The sequence below is a fragment of the Vulpes vulpes genome, chromosome 13 (assembly GCF_048418805.1).
Source record: "Vulpes vulpes isolate BD-2025 chromosome 13, VulVul3, whole genome shotgun sequence".
Taxonomy (NCBI): Eukaryota; Metazoa; Chordata; class Mammalia; order Carnivora; family Canidae; genus Vulpes; species Vulpes vulpes.
In genome coordinates this window covers 24,484,110-24,501,903 of record NC_132792.1, presented here as the reverse complement: position 1 = coordinate 24,501,903, position 17,794 = coordinate 24,484,110, and the positions used below count along the sequence as shown (strand labels likewise).

At 34.1% G+C, this 17,794-nt stretch overlaps 1 protein-coding gene across 2 annotated transcripts in view; it reads right to left on the bottom strand.

Annotated features, from left to right (window-relative positions):
- CSMD3 (CUB and Sushi multiple domains 3) overlaps positions 1–17,794 on the bottom strand; it is a 1,174,336-nt gene that overhangs the window by 236,966 nt on the left and 919,576 nt on the right. For both annotated transcript variants that reach the window (XM_072734033.1, XM_072734032.1), the window contains one exon: positions 380–496. In XM_072734033.1, the coding sequence (XP_072590134.1) occupies positions 380–496 (117 nt within the window). The remainder of the gene's footprint in view (positions 1–379; positions 497–17,794) is intronic.

The following is a 17,794-nucleotide window of genomic DNA, read 5'->3' as shown; positions in this document are numbered from 1 at the left end:
ATAGTTCTATATTAGACTTTATGTATATTTTGCAGGGCACATTTTGCTTTATGCTCTGGTAATTTCCCATTTTATGTAATTCCAACATGAAGGCACTTGCAAGGTTACTGGATGTACTTATTTTTAAAAATTAAAAACAATCCTGTTTTCATTTTTATATTGTTGTTCACCTGTGTACTTGACTGTAAATTCAGATTGAGTAAAATGACCTCAAAATTTTATTATTACAAAGCTACTATCTGAAAAGAATTACACAGTAAAGCACTTTGTGAATAGTGAATATTTTCATTAAAAAGGACTAACATTTTTGAATAGCATGTAGTGGAAAATAAAGCATGTCTTGAATGAAATACTACATGATGAGATGAATATTACTTACCAAACTCCTTGGGAACTGCTATAGAGTAAACACAATTATGTCCCACACTGTAATTTTTTGGATAATTTGGTGATAAAACAGTGCCTTCTGAGCCTGTTGAACGACTTCCACAGGGCGCTAGGAGATACAAATGACAAAAAAATATTTTTAGGAAATCTTAAAAACACCCTATTATGAATATTTCCTTAATGTAAATTTACGGCTATTGAATTTTAATGTATATGATTTCTTTCCATCTTTTAACAAGATGCACCATTGTCAAATATTTTAAAAATAAATTGTGTTCATGTAAAACTTTAAATATTCAGATTCACTCTTCTCAGAAATAAAATAGTATAACAGTGCTATAATAGTGTTATCTCTAGAGGTAATAATGGTGGCCCTGCTTTCATTTATGGTAAAAGTGTAAAGATAATCATCTCCTTTATAATGATGAGAAATTATATATGCAGGTGGGAAATTGTTTTACTCAGTGCTGGGCTTTGACACTGTATTTGAAATCAACCTTGATTATGCTGCCACCAAATTAAGTATTTTTATACATGGGACAGATATGGCTGTACAAATTCATTCGCACACTCATCTAAGTAAAATACTCTCCTGCCAAACTTTATCCATCTATATGATTTACATTTGAATCAGAAGAGTTACTGGTAGTGCACAGAGGCAGATTTTTTTTTTTTGGTAACTCAGCCCCAAATGTGCTATTTCTCTACAAAAAGTGAGGGTGAAACCAATGTTCCTGGCAAATCTGTAGATGATAGGTCTGCTGTTCATAAGATAGAGGAATACATGAGGTTTTATTGTTCTTCGCTGTGAGACAGACCCGGGCTACTGATGGAGATTTAGGTATTAAAAACATAAAAATGATGGTTGATATTCTCTATGTTTATGAGATAATCCAGAAAACTGTATCAAATCAAAGAAGATGACCAAAGAGGAGGTCTGGGGGAATGTCCAGATTTAGGATCAGACAGGGAGGGGGCAGCCAACGGATAAAACAGTGTGTCTTGGAAGCTAAGGGAGAAGTGAATTTCAATGAAAAGAAAGTGTTCAACAGGGTCAAGTGTTGCAAAGTGGTAATAAATGAAAAAGGAGTCTGGATTTGGCAACGTGGAGCATCACAGAGTAGAGGCTTCTGTATGGCCATGATTTTCTTGAGGAGGGATTGTACCTAACTGCTTGCCTGCTAGCTCTGCCCCTACTCCTCAAAGTAGAAGGAACTTCCCAGATTGGTAAGCCCAGGATGGGAATTTCTACTTTATTGCAGGTTGGGGCCCTTTTGCTTAAAGAGCACACTGGCTCTTTGCTCCTCTACAGTGTAAATATTACTGGGCCAGTCTGTTGAGAGAATGGCCATGGTCGTTGAGGGACAACTACAGCTGTGTAGGAAGCCTATTTTGACTCTTCTGCTTTTATCCATATTAAAGCTAACAGTTTGATATCCTTCAGCCTATCCCTTAATTGGCTTTGAACTTGTGCAGAGAGGACTCTCCTCAAGCAAAATGATAATTTTTGGTATCATTAATACAGCAGTTCCAACTAGAGCAGCTTTCTCCAAATTACAGCCAGCAAACCAAATCCAGGCCGAAATGAGAGAGATATTTTACATTCTTAGAGTCACAAAACAAAACTAAGAGTATGTAACAGAGACATATGTGGCCAACAAATCCCACAATACCATCTGGACCTTTACAGAAAAAAGTTTTCTAACTCTTGAAGTAGAGTAGAGAGGTGGTAGCTAGATCATAGTTGGTGAAGAGTAAGTGGTATATAAGGAAATACAGAAGTTATCAGAACCTTAATCATAAACTAAAGGAGAATGTAGGGAGTAGTTAGAAGAAGGTACAATTCTGAATGAGTTTTTGTTATTGTTGTTTTAATAGGGAGGAAGGAGTCATTACAAAGGGAAAATCAGGAGCCAACCTAGAATCTAGGAGAAGATAAAATTAAGAACAGAAGTCGAGTGATAAGCTTTTGAAAACTTCAGTAACGTGCCTCTGCGACCTGAGAAGAGGGTTGAAGGAGACTAGATATGCATAGACTTGAGTTAATATTTGGAGATTTATTGGAGTTAATGCCAGATTTTCCTTTTAAAGAGAGGTGGGAAAAAATAAATAAAGAGAGGTGGATTCTGCCAGTGATGTGTTAGGTGACTCGGAGAGGAGTCCCGGCAGTTTGAAAAAGTAAATACTTTTGATGGAGTCCTGGCCAGAGTTTAAAATAGAGCAATATATTTAAAACACCTATATACACCACAAGCAGTGGTACTGCAGTGGGTGGCTAATGAATGTTCTGCCTTTTTATATTCTCTAAAATGGTAATAAATAGTTAGAATTAAACACACTAAAATTAGAACTTCACAGAACAACAACAAATTGACAGTGATGATGATAACCAAAGATACATTGCTCTCATCACTCATTATTGTTTGGGATTAGGGGAGTCAGGTGTATTCTTAGTTCAGCACTGATAACTTTATTCAGCTGATAATACTGCTGATGAGAGAATCATTCAAGAAGGAGTAGTATGTTTTATATTAACTTTCCTTCTGATTTTAATGTGCTCCAAAATTACAACACTTTGAGTATATGTGACAGTAGTTCTTATTTTTACATTGGGAAAGTATGAATAGAAACAAGAACTTCTAACTCAAGTTCAGCTTTGTGACTTAGTAATGAACATTCTTCTGCCATTCTAAATTAATATGCATCTGACAGCCTCAATTTGTTTTTTATATTTTATTTTTTTAGATTGTATTTATTTATTCATGAGAGACACAGAGAGAGAGGCAGAGACACAGGCAGAGGGAGAAGCAGGCTCCATGCGGGAAGCCTGATGTGGGACTCAATCCTGGGACTCCAGGATCATGTCCTGGGCTGAAGGCAGGTGCTAAAACACTGAGCCAACCAAGGGCCCCCTAAAAAATATTTATAAATATAAAATGTGTGAAGTTGTTATTTTTTACATTTTATTTAAATTCAATTAGTTAACATGTAATGTATTATTGGTTTCAGAGGTAGAGGTCAGTGATTCATCAGTCTTCTATAACCCAGTGCTCATCACCTCACGTGCCCTCCTTAATGTCAATCACCCAGTTACCCCAAACCCCCCACCAATCTCCCCTCCAGCAACCCTCAGTTTATTTTCTATGATTAAGAGTCTTTTATGGTTTGTCTCCCACTCTGATTTCATCTTGTTTTATTTTTTTCCTCTCTTCCCCTATGCGTGTCTGTTTTGTTTCTTAAATTCCACACATATGATTTTTTTTTTAACCACTGATGAATGCATATGAGGTTGCAGTATAATCACATGTTCTCAGGGCAATTAATACTATGTGAGATTCTGTTATTTGTACTACTAACAGCAATTTTGCCTTTCTTTTGGTCAGTGCTTATAGCCTGTCCTAGTTTATAATCAATTATGTTGAATACTGTAGTGACAGACAATATTTTATGCAGTATGCAAATAATATAAATAAAGGAAAATTAACTGTGCTTTGAGATACAGGTTTATTATAATCTGTTCTATGTTCATAAAAAGCTAAATGCAATAATGACTAAGCCAGAGAAACTTCACTAATTCTCCTAATATTGGTTCCTAGAAGCTTTTCATATTCTTTCTTCCTGTTTCAATTTCATCTTCTTGGTTAGTACAGAAAAGGGCAACCTTTATTTTTCTGGCTCTGTTAACAATCAGAAGAAGTTAGAGCCAGCCAAGACTTTGAATGCTATGCTTATTTTTCCCATTTGACTTATACCTGTGGGCCATTTGTCACACTGGTTGTTTTTCTCTAAATAGCCCACATCCTTTAGAATGCATTAAATGTCAGAACTCATCTATACCTGATTCTGATTATAATTTATTTGATACATATGACTACCTCTTAAATGGATATTTAAAGACATTGTTGACGAACACATTAATTATGAGATAAAATGGTTCTATGATTAAGTAAGTTTGGAAAATACATGGATAAAAGAAAAACGAGTTCTTTACTATATGACTTCATTGATACTTTAGTAAGGTCTGGGGAATGTCATGTTCTTACTTACAACGTTATTTGATCATGGAGAATGCTTCAGTGTAACATCTCACAGGAGCAATGTTCCCTAGAACACACTTTGCAGAATGCCAGATTGATGATTCCAGAATGTGCTATCACTTTGGCAATAATTCTAACATTTATATTATTGCCTGTAATTGATTATAATTTTGCAGTACTAAAGGACTGTTTTATGTATGCACATAGAGCCAAAGTCTTTTAAAGATTTAAAATGTCAAAAATTAGCCTATTATAAAATACTATTATTCTTGACTTGCTCTCCCTGACTTTCAAAATCCAATACATCATTGATTTGTTGCTTGTGCACTTACATAGCTTATTAGTCTCTCTTTCTGCCACCAACTGCCACAATCCAGAGTTTCATAAAGCTAGCTCCACTCATCCTCAAAAGTTCTCATCACCACTAACAATTTTTCTAACAGACAAGTCTTATCCTATTTCTCTTTTCCTAGAACGGTTCTGATAAACATTATGTTTTCCATAAATGTTTGTGGGATGATTGAATGAACTATGCTGCAAAACCAGGCAGGCTACCATAATATGGTGTTTCACAGCACATAACACAAACATTTCATTTTGTTGAAATTACAGAAATTCACTTAATCCAAGACAGAATTGAGACATATCCTCTCTTAAGAAATCCATATAAGCCTACTTTTTTTTTTCTGTGACTGAAATCTTCTGATTACTAGGAATCACTGTTGCTTTACATTTAGAGGCAGTATTATGTGAAAAATATGTATCTTTAAACATTGGAAACGTTCAATGGTAGGACTCTTACAGTATGAGAGTCACATGAATATTGAGTTCCTCTGAGGCTATAGCAAACCCATGTCTGCCATTTTACACCAACAAATCCATGCTAACATTTTATCATTCTAGAGCATTGAGTGCTTGAAATCACTCTTGCAGTTTAATTTGATATGAGTTTTCTTGTTCTCTTTTTTCTGTTTGTTTTTCAAAAATTTCTTTGGCTGAATTTATATGGCTTGAACTGTATAAGTAAAATGTGCCTGTACTGTAACTAATTATATATGCTTGTTTTAATCCTGCAATACGAAAGAGTGATACAGAAGACAGATGTGGTTATTTCCAGGGAAATCAGAGGAGTGTCTGCAACTGGGTTTCAAGGTTTCTAATCATTTAGTTGAAAAGGGCTTCCCACCTTTTGATCATATGTGTGGTTTGATCGTGCATGGGGGAGGAGCAGGAGGACTGAAGAAGAAGGAGAACAAGAAATAGGTTCCTAGTAAGTGAAATAGAAGAATCCTGAACCATTTTTATGGAAGAGGTACTATTTGAATGTCCACATATCTTAGAGACTCTATAACACATGCAATATAGCTTTAAGCTACTTGCAATTTCAAATCTGTCTTTTTCACTTGTGTAATGTATAATTTATTATCAAATATATTCTATAATGAAAATTATTATATAATATATAAATTTTTCTCAGAAGCAAGTTAGGTGCTTTTAAAAGTGATGAATTCTTGTAAGTCACAAAAGAGCAATATGGTATATTAAATCAATAATTTACTAGATGTGACCTGTGACTCCTTCAGTTTGAAAGAACTGCTGTACCTGACAAAGGTGCTGGTCCACTTCTAGTAAATTACTTATGCCCTGATATAGCCTGATTGAATGTCACAAATCAAAAATCCGGGTATAGAAGGTGTTTAAAAGCTCTCTCTCTCTCATTGAGCCTTTTTTTTTTTTTTTTTAAGAGATGTCCTTTCATAACCCCTAAACTCTGGAATTGAATTTATAATGCAGACAGCTAATATTCCCACTACTGACTTTGAGATTAAAATTACTATTGCTTCTTCCCTCCTTTGTTTAAAACCTTGTTCCTAGTAAAAGAAATCTAATCATTCAGCCATTCATTTCATACTTCTCTTCATGTCTCCTATATAAGCATTTCATTTTGTTTTTCTGTTAGATGATAAGCTTTCAATAAGGCTGTTGTATCACGATGGTAATAAATATTCTTTAAATTATAAACTGTTACTCTAAGTAAGTCATTTATTTTAATTTTCATTTTCTTCTCCATTAGTTCTGATACAGTCACATTTATTTATCTGGAAAATTAAAGGTAATATTGCTGTGAGCTTTCTATTGCCTCATCTGTTCACCTAAAAAAAACAAAAAAACAAAAAAACAAAAGCAAAATCAGTCTTCACTATTTGTGAATTAATTTTGTATTATAGTCCCACAGTCCTGTTTAATACTAAAAAAAAATGCATCTCAATATTGTAATCAGTGGCTTGTAAACCATTTTAATCACTCACTAAGTAAACGTAGTAGGATATGAGCTTCTACATCTGTCACCTCACTGATTGCCTGGACTCACTCATTTAATTTTGCTGGCTAGGAAGGCCTTCCCTTTATGCCCCAGTGCTCGATGAGTTATGTTCTCCATCAGAGTGTGTTCTTAGGAAAAGAAAAGTCATCCTATGATAAAGACCTGTGCATAGCTATATTCCTTGGATAGATTTGCCATGCTACCATATATAAGTGCTACTATATATAAATGTTCATATATAAATGTTCATCTGTGATACCTATGTCACACGTTTTTAAACTCATTTTCATGATTGAGGTATAATTCACATACCATAAAATTCACCCTTTTAAAGTATATAATTTTTTTTACCATATTCACAAATTGTGTAACTAACCCTCTATCTAATTTTAGAATATTTCTGTCATCCCCAAAGGAATTCCTGTATTCATTACCAATTATTGCCTATTTCCTATACTCGCAAGTCCCTAGCAATCACAACCTATGATTTTGTAGGAAACTGTATACAGGAAGATAAGTTCTTAAATGATTTCCATTGATTTATTGGTGTTTTGAATTCATTTTTATTTTTAAAAAGTATTTTATTTATTTATTTGAGATAGAGAGACAGAGCACAAGCAGGTGTAGGGACAACAAGAGCAGGAGAAGCAGGCTCCCCACTGAGCAGGGAGCTCGACATGGGGCTGGATTCCAGGACCTTGTGACCATGACCCAAGCCAAAGGCAGACCTTAACTGACTGAGCCACCCAGGCATCCCAAATTATTGGTAGTTTTTTAAAAACTAAAATTCCTTTTCATTGCTTAGTTTCTTATTTCTAAGTAATTGACTTTAAGTGATGGCAATCTTTTATTGCTTAAAAAATTATTTTAATACAGCTAATAGTACAAAATGAGGTTAGAGACAAAAAAAAATCTTCTGTGACAATTTATTACTTCTACCTGATTGCATCACAAACATTGATTTCTCAGGAACGTCTTCCCTATCTTCCAGACTCATTCAGAGGATCCAATAATATAGCATTCCATTACTTTTAGGACACTGATTGCCACTCATTTTATTTATATAAAGCCACTTATTTATATGGACTTTTGATTAAGGTCTGTCTCTATCTCTTAAGTCAAAAATCTATTAAGTCAAAGTTTCCATGTCTTTATTTATACATTACTTATTTATACCTCTGGAGCCTAGCTTTTAATAAATACATGTCATAAATATTATGAAAACTAAAACATACAATGTATTACTATCTTGCTACTGACCGAATGCATGGAATGTAAAGCTCAGATTTTTCAAATTGTTTATTTAGGGTAGCACAGCAAATGCTCTATAAAATCCAAAGCTTTGGAATCTACAAGATCTAGTTTTGAATTCCAGCTTCACTATTTACTGACTGAGTGGCCTTGGAAGAGAAGAAATTTTCAAATGAACTGGAACAGAAAATGTCTGATAGATTTGGTATATGGTGTGGGTCTAGACAAAATGAATTAAGAAACTTTCTGACTCCACAGAATCTTCTGGAGGTGATAAAATGGTGCCTTAGGAGGATGAACTAATGTCATTAATCCTGGGAAAGAATACAAAATTTAGAGAAAGGGCAGGAGGAAACCTCCTTGGTGTTTCTGCCAAGCTCTTCCCTTAACAGAGAGAGAGAGAGAGAGAGAGTGAGCGAGAGAGATGTCATTTAGTGATTCTCCCCAGGGGGAGAGAGAGAGAGAGAGAGAAAGAGAGAGAGAGATGTCATTTAGGAGAATCACTAATCATTTAGTGATTCTCCCCAGGGTATTGTTCTCTCTAGGAGGAGTTCATGACTCTGATTTTTCTCTCTTCATTTTCCTAAGGATGAAGGGCAGAGTATTCCATCTCAAAGGCAGAGGGACCTACATATTCAATTCAGCTCTTTCCTCAAGGGGTGGTGGTAGGGCCTTGGGATCACTGTGCTCAGCTGTTAACAATCAGTGTGTATGTGGTCCTCTACTTCTTGGGACTCTTTATCCTTTAGAAATCTGGGGGTGGGGGTGGGGAGAGGGTTGGTGGGGGGACAAGAGCCAATGCTAACAGTGAAAAGGAGGAGAAATTGGCTCATCCTCTCCTTTTCCTTACAACGCAGGAGTTCTTTTTTCTTGTTTCATGAATTTGGATGGGGGAAAAATGTTTATATTTTTCAATCCTTATGGATTTTTTTTTTCTGACTGAATTTTGCCATTTCATTTAATTTGAAATGTAGGCAGCAAACCACTGGGACTTTGTCACCAACAGAAATTACAGATCTTTTTTTTTTTTTTTAAAGATTTTATTTATCTATTTGCGTGCACACTCAAGAGAACAAGTAGCAGTGGGACAGGCAGAGGGAGAAGGAGAAGCAGGCTCCCCGCTGAGCAGGGAGCTCAACTTGGGCTCTATCCCAGGAGCCTAAGATCATGATCTGAGCTAAAGGCTGCTGCTTAATGGACTGAGCCATCCAGGTGTCCCCAGATGTTTTATATCACACTATAACTGTTGCAGATACCTCAAAATATTATTTGTGCTTATGACAGAGTAGTTATCAGATTTGATAGAACTTACAATTTAAGGCAATAATTAGGAAGTAGTATATTATTACATCAAAATTTGTTTTTTTAATTATAAATTTTAAGTACTTGGACAACTGTGTTTCAATATAATCAGTGTCTCTTTCATAGTCTATGTACTTTATTGTATTTTATATATTTATATTATATAATATATTTTGTACACCTAAAAAGATATTTTTAGGATGGGTTTCTTTTTTGTGTGATGATGAATCCTATTTTAATTAGATTCCTCCCAAATGACCTCTTTTTACCCTCGTAATTTTTTGTCTTCTCCTTTTCTTAAGGGGCTTGGCTCAGAGATTATTGCTTTGGCCTATGTAGATCTGGAGAATATTAGATGCATTGAAGTATCCTTTCCTTCTTGCTCTTTTGTCTCTCTTCCTAACATATCAATTCTTCCCTGAATCAGAAAAGTCCTAAAACTCAAATTAAGAATGTGGGGAGAAAACCCTTATCTTGGGGGTTGGCTTAGGCTTGAAGCTATTTAGAACTTCAGTATCGTTTGGATTTACTCACTAACTCTCCCAGATAGTTCAGTCTAACTGACTGCTTTGGGGAATTGGGATTAAGAACCAAATTCCCTATTGCACAGAGATCTCTGTATTGTCTCCTTTTATGTGTATATCTTGAAGTGAATGGCTCACTGGCTGAATGTAGTGTAGAATGAAATTTTCTGTTTAATAAAGGGGAGGGAAGTGGTAACCTCCTTTAGGGTGCCTCTTTTAAAACATAATAGGCCTAATCTTTTGATTTTATAGTACAAGACTGCTGGCCTTCTGGAAACCTACTTTAGAAGTTGACTAGGGATTCTTACAAAGTAGAGTCATAAGGTATACAGAGACAAGATACATCAGTGTGTCTCTCAAAGAGATAAAAGAAGAGTTATTTGTTCTTTATAAATTTGTATAAGATTTGGTCTGGTCTTTGTAGCATTTTTCATAGACAGTCTGCAATGTTCATTATATTCCAAATATGCTTATTCAATAATAAATCCACTTTCATTCTTTCTAGGTTTTGTAGATTTATTTTTTTAGTAGGATATTTGTTTCTCCAGTAGAAATAAAGATTTAACTATCCTTCGATATGTTGTCTTATTCTCTTAATACCATTCCTTAATACAATTTGAGTTTCAACATGCTTATGAATAGTTACTCTTATATACTCTATCTGTAGGGAGGGAATTTCTGAGTTGACTCAATTTCATGCATAAGTAAATTATTTTTCCGTAAAAACTGGTGACACATTAGGGAGGCATGTTTGAAGTTTGACTTAAATATAAACTATATGGTGGTAGAGAGCAGGGGTTTTTAGCACAATGAGAGGCCAAGCAACTTCTCATCTGGAGACATGGCATAGTGGCTGAAGTGCCAAAGGCAGAAAAAATAAAAATGGTTTAAATATGAGCTCCAAGTCAGTGGTCACAAGAAAATATGCTCTGAATTATAGGCATTGATTTGCAAACAAATTGCTTCTTACATAGGGGACTCTACATAGTAGCTCCAGAATTCATAGCAGCAGGGATTTATTTATAACAATGTTAATGATTCTCTAGACTAGCATGCAGGAGGCCAACTGGAGTGATAATGTAAGTAAGAGTGCCTGGAAATAGCAGGTGCTCAATCACATTAGCTTCCCTTTCCATTTCATTTTAAATACTACTACCCACCCCCTACCCCCATATGAAAAGGAAACATGCCTCAGTTTTATCTGAATACTATTTTAAGTTTTTATTTTTATTTATTTTTATTTTTTAAAAGATTTTATTTATTTATTCATGAGAGACACAAAGAGAGGTAGAGACATAGGCAGAGGAAGAAGTGGGCTCCGCCTGGGGGGAGCCTAATGCACAACTCGATCTCAGGACCTCGGGACCATGACCTGAACCAGTTAGATGCTCAACCACTGAGCAACCCAGGTGCTCCTCAAACTACTTTAAGTTTTTAAAATAGAAAATAGATTTGGGGCACCTGGCTGGCTCAGTTGGTAGTATGTAACTCTTGATCTTGGGATCATAAGTTAAAGACCCTGAATGGGCCTTAGGGCCTACTTAAAAAAAAATAGAAAATACATCATACTTCTTTGTAGAGCATGGCTCTGATACATAATCTCTATACGATGTCTGTGAACAAAATTCCTGTGTAGCTAATGAAAGGCAGATATTTGATGATACTCAGAAATAATTTACCACTAGGCTTTTGTTTTATGAATCTTTCATCTACATCCTTTAATTATATCACATATTTAAATGGCATCAAATGCTAAATGGCTCAGCATATTAGATTACATAATGTCTATATGCATTTATAATGCAATGGGACTCTAGACTTGTTTCAAATATCAAAAAAAAAAAATTTTATAGACCTCAAGGACATTTGGAATAAGAGAATAGCCCAAGGCAAGCAATATCATTTAAGCAGAAGATCTGGAATAAAAGTTGAGTTATCTACTTCTTCATGCACTAAAGCAATATGATTTAATTAAAAGGTCATATGAGGTTACTAATGAGAGATTAACTATAAAGTTGGAGAGCTATAGTTATAAAATAAACTTTTTATTTTTTAGTTTGTTTGTTTTGAACTTTCTCATCAGTTGATAATGCAAAAGGGTTCTCCTTTTAAGAGCTTTTATCATTCCACACAGAGTTGGAAGTTGAAAAATGAATGGTGCCAGATGAAAACTAGATGTCTAATCTTAGCACTCACGTGTATGTACTTTGGACAGACTTAGAGTTATCAGTGCCTGAGTTACTTAATCTTTTTTTCTCCCTAAAATCTAGGACTTACATTAGCATGAGAAAAACAAAGGGATTGAAAATAATGGTGCAGATGTTCCAAAGAACTAACACTGACTATATCTGTTAGGGTATTTGCATTCTTTGTAAAGTTCTGTTTCAAAGGAAATCCAAAAATGTATTTCAGATGAATATGTTCATTAATCATTGGTAGGAATACCTTCTCTTAATTCTCATATGTAGCTTGGAGGAAGAGTTCAGAATTAAGTGGAGAACCCAAAATATCACCACTTATTTTTGATGCCATGCATCCATTCATGAAACATTTAACCATTTGTGACATGCCATAATTGTTAGACTCCAGAGACACAAAAAGATCAATGCAAGGTCATTTGTAGAATTAATCAACCTACCTATAGGGCAGTGAGTAAGCCTGGACTCCAAAACATGACTGGTAGGCAACTATGACTTTGAGCAAGTAACTGAACCTGTCTTTGTGTCTTAGTTTCCTTATCTGTAAAGTGAGAATATCAGTAGTCCTTAATTCATGGTGTTGTAGTAAGGCATAAAATAAATGTGTACAAAACCTCAAACTGTTCTAAACACAGATAAGTTATTATCTTTTATCAGTCCTCTCTATGGGCTTGTCCTGTTGTGCTGCTTGAAATTCTGTCTACTTTCCCTGGTTTGCTCTAGCTTCTACATGTTTATAAATGTTCAACCCTAAGGGTGAAACACACCAGCTCCTTATGTCTTGTACCTCACCTGGTTCCTTCTTATTTATATTTTTAAGACTCAGTTCATGTGTCACTTTCATAAGGAAGACTTCCCTGATCTCTCTTTTGTAATTAGGTCAGGTGTACCTCCATGCTGTGCTCACAACACTCTGTTTTTATTTCTAGTAGTGAACCTTACCTGTCTTTATCTCATCTGATTATAAATTCTGTAAGGGCAAGAACCATATTGAATTTGTAGTTAGTGCAGGACCAGGCATATAATTGGTACTTTTGAATGCCTGAAAAAAAGGAATGTGTGATACCATCTGTTCTTGAAAATAATTGATTATTGAACAGTACAAATATATTTATTCTTAGGGTTTTATTATTATAATTAACTATCAATTGAATGCTCACTGTATGCCGTAGCATGGAAAAGATCAAGAAAACTGCAACGATCCAGTTATAAAAGAAATAAGTCATGGGAATGTAATGTAGAGTACAATGATATAGTTAATAATACTGTCTTGCATATTCGAAAGTTGCTAAGAGAGTAGATCTTAAAATTACTTATCATAAGAAAAAAATTATAAACTGTATGGCTGTTAACTATACTTATTGTGGTGGTCACTTCACAATATATACAAATATAAAATCATTATGTTATATACCTAAAACAAATATAATGTTGTGTGTCAATTATATATGTCAATTATACCTCAATTAAAAAAATATTGTATTAGTACTATGGCTAGTATTCTAAAATTTAATGATTTACCTTTCAAAGTTCTAAGGTTTTAAAATAACTGGGGCTCCACACACACCAGAGATATCTTTACAGAGGGTCTATTGCTTCAACTTTAGATATAGGATTCCATCCTGGAAGCTTTAGGGAGCAAGGGGCAGGTAAACGGGAATGTTTTTCTGTTAATTAGACAAGTGATCATATGCCTAAAGGAAATCTGAGAGCTTCATCAGAATGCTGGAGAAAAAGTATTCACACAGAAAGGATAGCAAGTGCAAAAGCCCTGAGGCAGAAATGTGCACGGGACTTTCAAGAAACATCTAGGCCTTTGTTGCCCAAAGAGTTTAGTAGAGAAGGAGAATAGTAAAGAGGTCACAGTATATATAGGCAGATTAAATAGAACTTCATATTATAAGATCTGTGGAGTTTCTTTGGATTTAGAAAGCCAATGGTGGATTTTGATATAATTTGATATATGTTTTTATATATATATTTTTTACTTTTTAAGAAGATTTTATTTACTTGTATATTTATTTAGAGAGAGTATGTGTGTGAGCAGGGAAAAGGTCAGAAGGAGAGAAAGAGAGAGAACCCCAGACTCTTGGGCTGAGTGCAGAGTCTGACACAGGGCTCAATGCCATGACCTAGAGAGCATGACCTGAGCCAAAATCAAGAATCAGATGCTCAACCAACTGAGCCACCCTCAAGCCCCAAACAGACATATGTTTGACAGATTACTTTGTTATGTTCCTAAGAGATTTTATCAGGAAACATGGGAAAGAGAAATCTAGCCAGGAAAGAGGCTAAGAGATAGCTGGTGCCCTACATCAGGGCAGCGGTGTGTTTACCTAAACAACTACAACGGCATTAGATAAAATAAATCAAGTAATGAATACTAAGGGAAAAATAGAGAATCTGTCACTATTTGTGTTTTGTTACCTTTACATAATATTGAGTCATTTTATGGATAAGAACAATAGGACTTCCACTTTAATCCAATGTGTCCCTAGATCATTAAAGTAACACAGAGTTCCAATAGATACTTTTCAAAGTGTGAAAAAGAGGAAGAGAAGAAATTATTTTCCAAACACACTTTTATTTTTTGATCACAAACTGAATTGCAGGTACGGATATTCTGTTCTGCTATCATTTAATACATGTGACATTCTCATGAGATAAACTGCAGGGTTTCTCATCACTGAGCAAGACTTACCACAGGATATTATCATTTTGGATCTACTTCTGACAAATACAATTTCCCAGTGTTCAACATAAGCTCTTGAAACTATTTTCTTCAGATTTAAAATGTACAAATCTAAAACCAAGATTTAAAAAAAAAACTATCTTCTAAAACAGACAAACTTTGTAAATTCTTATGGTTCAGTTCAGGTTAAAAATATTTATGAAAAGTCTGCTTGTATAAATTAATGCGTTGAATGCTAAAAAGTTATATGCAGCCAAAGATTTTATGAGCTTCCAGAGTGAAATATTATAATAAAAAGCAAAATACCACATTTCAAGAGTTTACAAAGTATGGTCATGTTGCTGTTTACTTTTATGTAAAAAATAAAATAAAAAGCTTTCTGTATTTTGGCACTTAGAGATCATGGTCTAATTGCCAACTCCATATTTACACACTCTAAAGCAAAGGCTATCCATCAGTCTAAATTTCCTGCCTATGTTCTCAGAGACAGTTGTTTTAAGAACTAAATTTTTTATCATTTTACTGCATGGTAAGACAAAATAAACAGTAGCAGATCCTGACAACCTAATTTTCAAAATTAATGAAATTTAAAATAGAGGCACACAAAAGTAATCTGGAATACTGAAGAGAAAGAGATATTACTAGAAGACTCAGCTAAGGAATAGCAGAATAGGGTGGGGGTATAGAGCAGGTGATCATTGCTTTAAATCTTTAAATGGCAAATTATATTATATTATTTTCTTAGTTATCACATGTATACTTTACTTCGATAAAAAATGCAAAAAAATTTAACTTAATTAAAAATTTATCCTTATGAACAACAAATCCTCTGGCTCAATTGTACATGCTTTACCCACTAATTTTGGCTTTCAAAGTACTAAATTATTAAATCTGAAAGTCAGCCAATTCTGTATATTTTGGATTTCTGTATAATTACTATGAGGGAAAACAGATACATGTGAACCTGATCAAGAAACTAAAATATATTAAGCTCTCCTTAGTATGAGACAGTAACAGCTTCAGAACCAAATGTTTGTATTATTTATTTATTTTTTATATTTTATTTATTTATATTTTTATAGTAAGCTCTAGGCACAATATGGGACTTGAACTCATGACCCCAAGATTAAGAGTTGCATGTTCTACCAACTAAGTCAGTCAAGTGCCCCCAGAACCAAATGTTTTAAATAAGTTATTTGATATATTTCTCCTAACAACCTTACAAATTATACAATATTATCTCATGCTTAGATACACCAAACAAATTGTGTAAGATTTTTTCTTTTGTTTTTAAATCATTGGTTATAGTTAAATATATTTGGTTCTAAAACATGGGCCTTTTTTTCCGGTCTCCTATACTAGAAATTATCAATTGTGGTCATAATTTTAACATGAATGTATCTTGATTTTTTGTATATCATAGATTCTTATGGAATAACTTTGTTTTCCATAATATCTTGGCATTATGGGTAAAAGTCTAGTTGTATCCAACTCAATTGATAGTGAAGATTTTCTTTCTTAAGAAATTTTAAAAATACTAAATATTTGTGTTATTTTTAGGAGCGAATGTATATCCATTTATTAACATTAATAACAGATTTAATGTTAAAATGACAGAAAAATACTAGTTCCACTAAAAGATAACATGTAATGCAAAGTGCAATGCATGTTTCCATTGCTGAGATTCTTTTTAGAACACTTTGAAAATAGGGACACCTGGGTGGCTCAGCGGTTGAGCATCTGCCTTTGGCTCAGGTCATGATCCTGGAGTCCTGGGAACAAGTCCCACATCGGGCTTCCTGCATGGAGCCTGCTTCTCCCCCTGCCTATGTCTTCACCTCTCTTTCTCTCTCTGTGCCTCTCATGAATAAATAAATAAAATTTAAAAAAATCACGTGTATTTATATGCCAGTATTTACTGGTACATTTACTAGACCCTCTGTATGTATTGTGATTAATTGAATCTTCACAATAACTTATTGAGTTAAAAACAATTATCCAATTTTAGTGATCTAAAAATCAAGGTTTGGCTTGCAGATGATGTAGTAAGAGGAATTGAACCCAGGTCTACTCTTCCCTCTGCTTTGCCTATAGATATGACTATTCAACCAACCTGAAATATACTTAATTAGGCTATAATTGATTCCATGAAATATTTTGGTTCAGAAGGACTATTTGTATATATTATGACATATTCCATGCTGAAATTAATATTTCTATGACCTATCAATATAGAAACCTATTGGAAAGAAACAGATTACTTTAGGCAAGGCATATTCTTAGTGAATGCATACTATACCCTGGTGCTGCTGTCTCTTTCAGTAAGTCATTGAAAAGCATATATTTAATACTTTACCCCGGTGATTAACACCTATCCTTTTGATCTATGGTTTTCTATGTCCTTTGGTTTTTCTCTGTCAGGATTTTGGTTATTTCTTGTTTGGCTCCTGGAAATTTTCCATGTTATTTTAATGAATTTTCTGGCTATATACAGATTTCTCTTTTGCATTGCTCTGAATTTTAAGACTATCATCCCTCTTTATCTTAGGCTTTCTATAAACTTTCCTGCCATCGATTATTTTTTTTTCTCTTTGGTATAATTAAGCCCAAAGTATATTTCTCCTTTTATGCCCTTTATCCTCTGACAGATGAAACCATCACTTCAAGAATTAACTGGCTGTTCTGTTATTAACAGAATGATCATTTAATAGATATGTACCTTTTCTTTATTTCTTATTACAACATTTTGAAGTAAAGAATTTCAATTATCCCATTTTAGAGATGAGAGACTCTAGAGAAGTTAAATGGCCTGTGTAAGTCAGATAGCATACACATATATTCTAATACGCAAAAACATTATTAGGAAATTGAGGAAAAATTACTGTGTGTAACAGACACCAAAAATCCATAATTTTAATCATCATATCAAAATTGTTGCTTTTTTTCACTGAAATTCATAGTAAGAAACATACATTATTTCATTGCAAATATACACATACACATCTACATGTATATGTACACCCCCACACACACCACATGGGTATATTCATTGTATTTTACTTATCTCTTTCTATATAAAG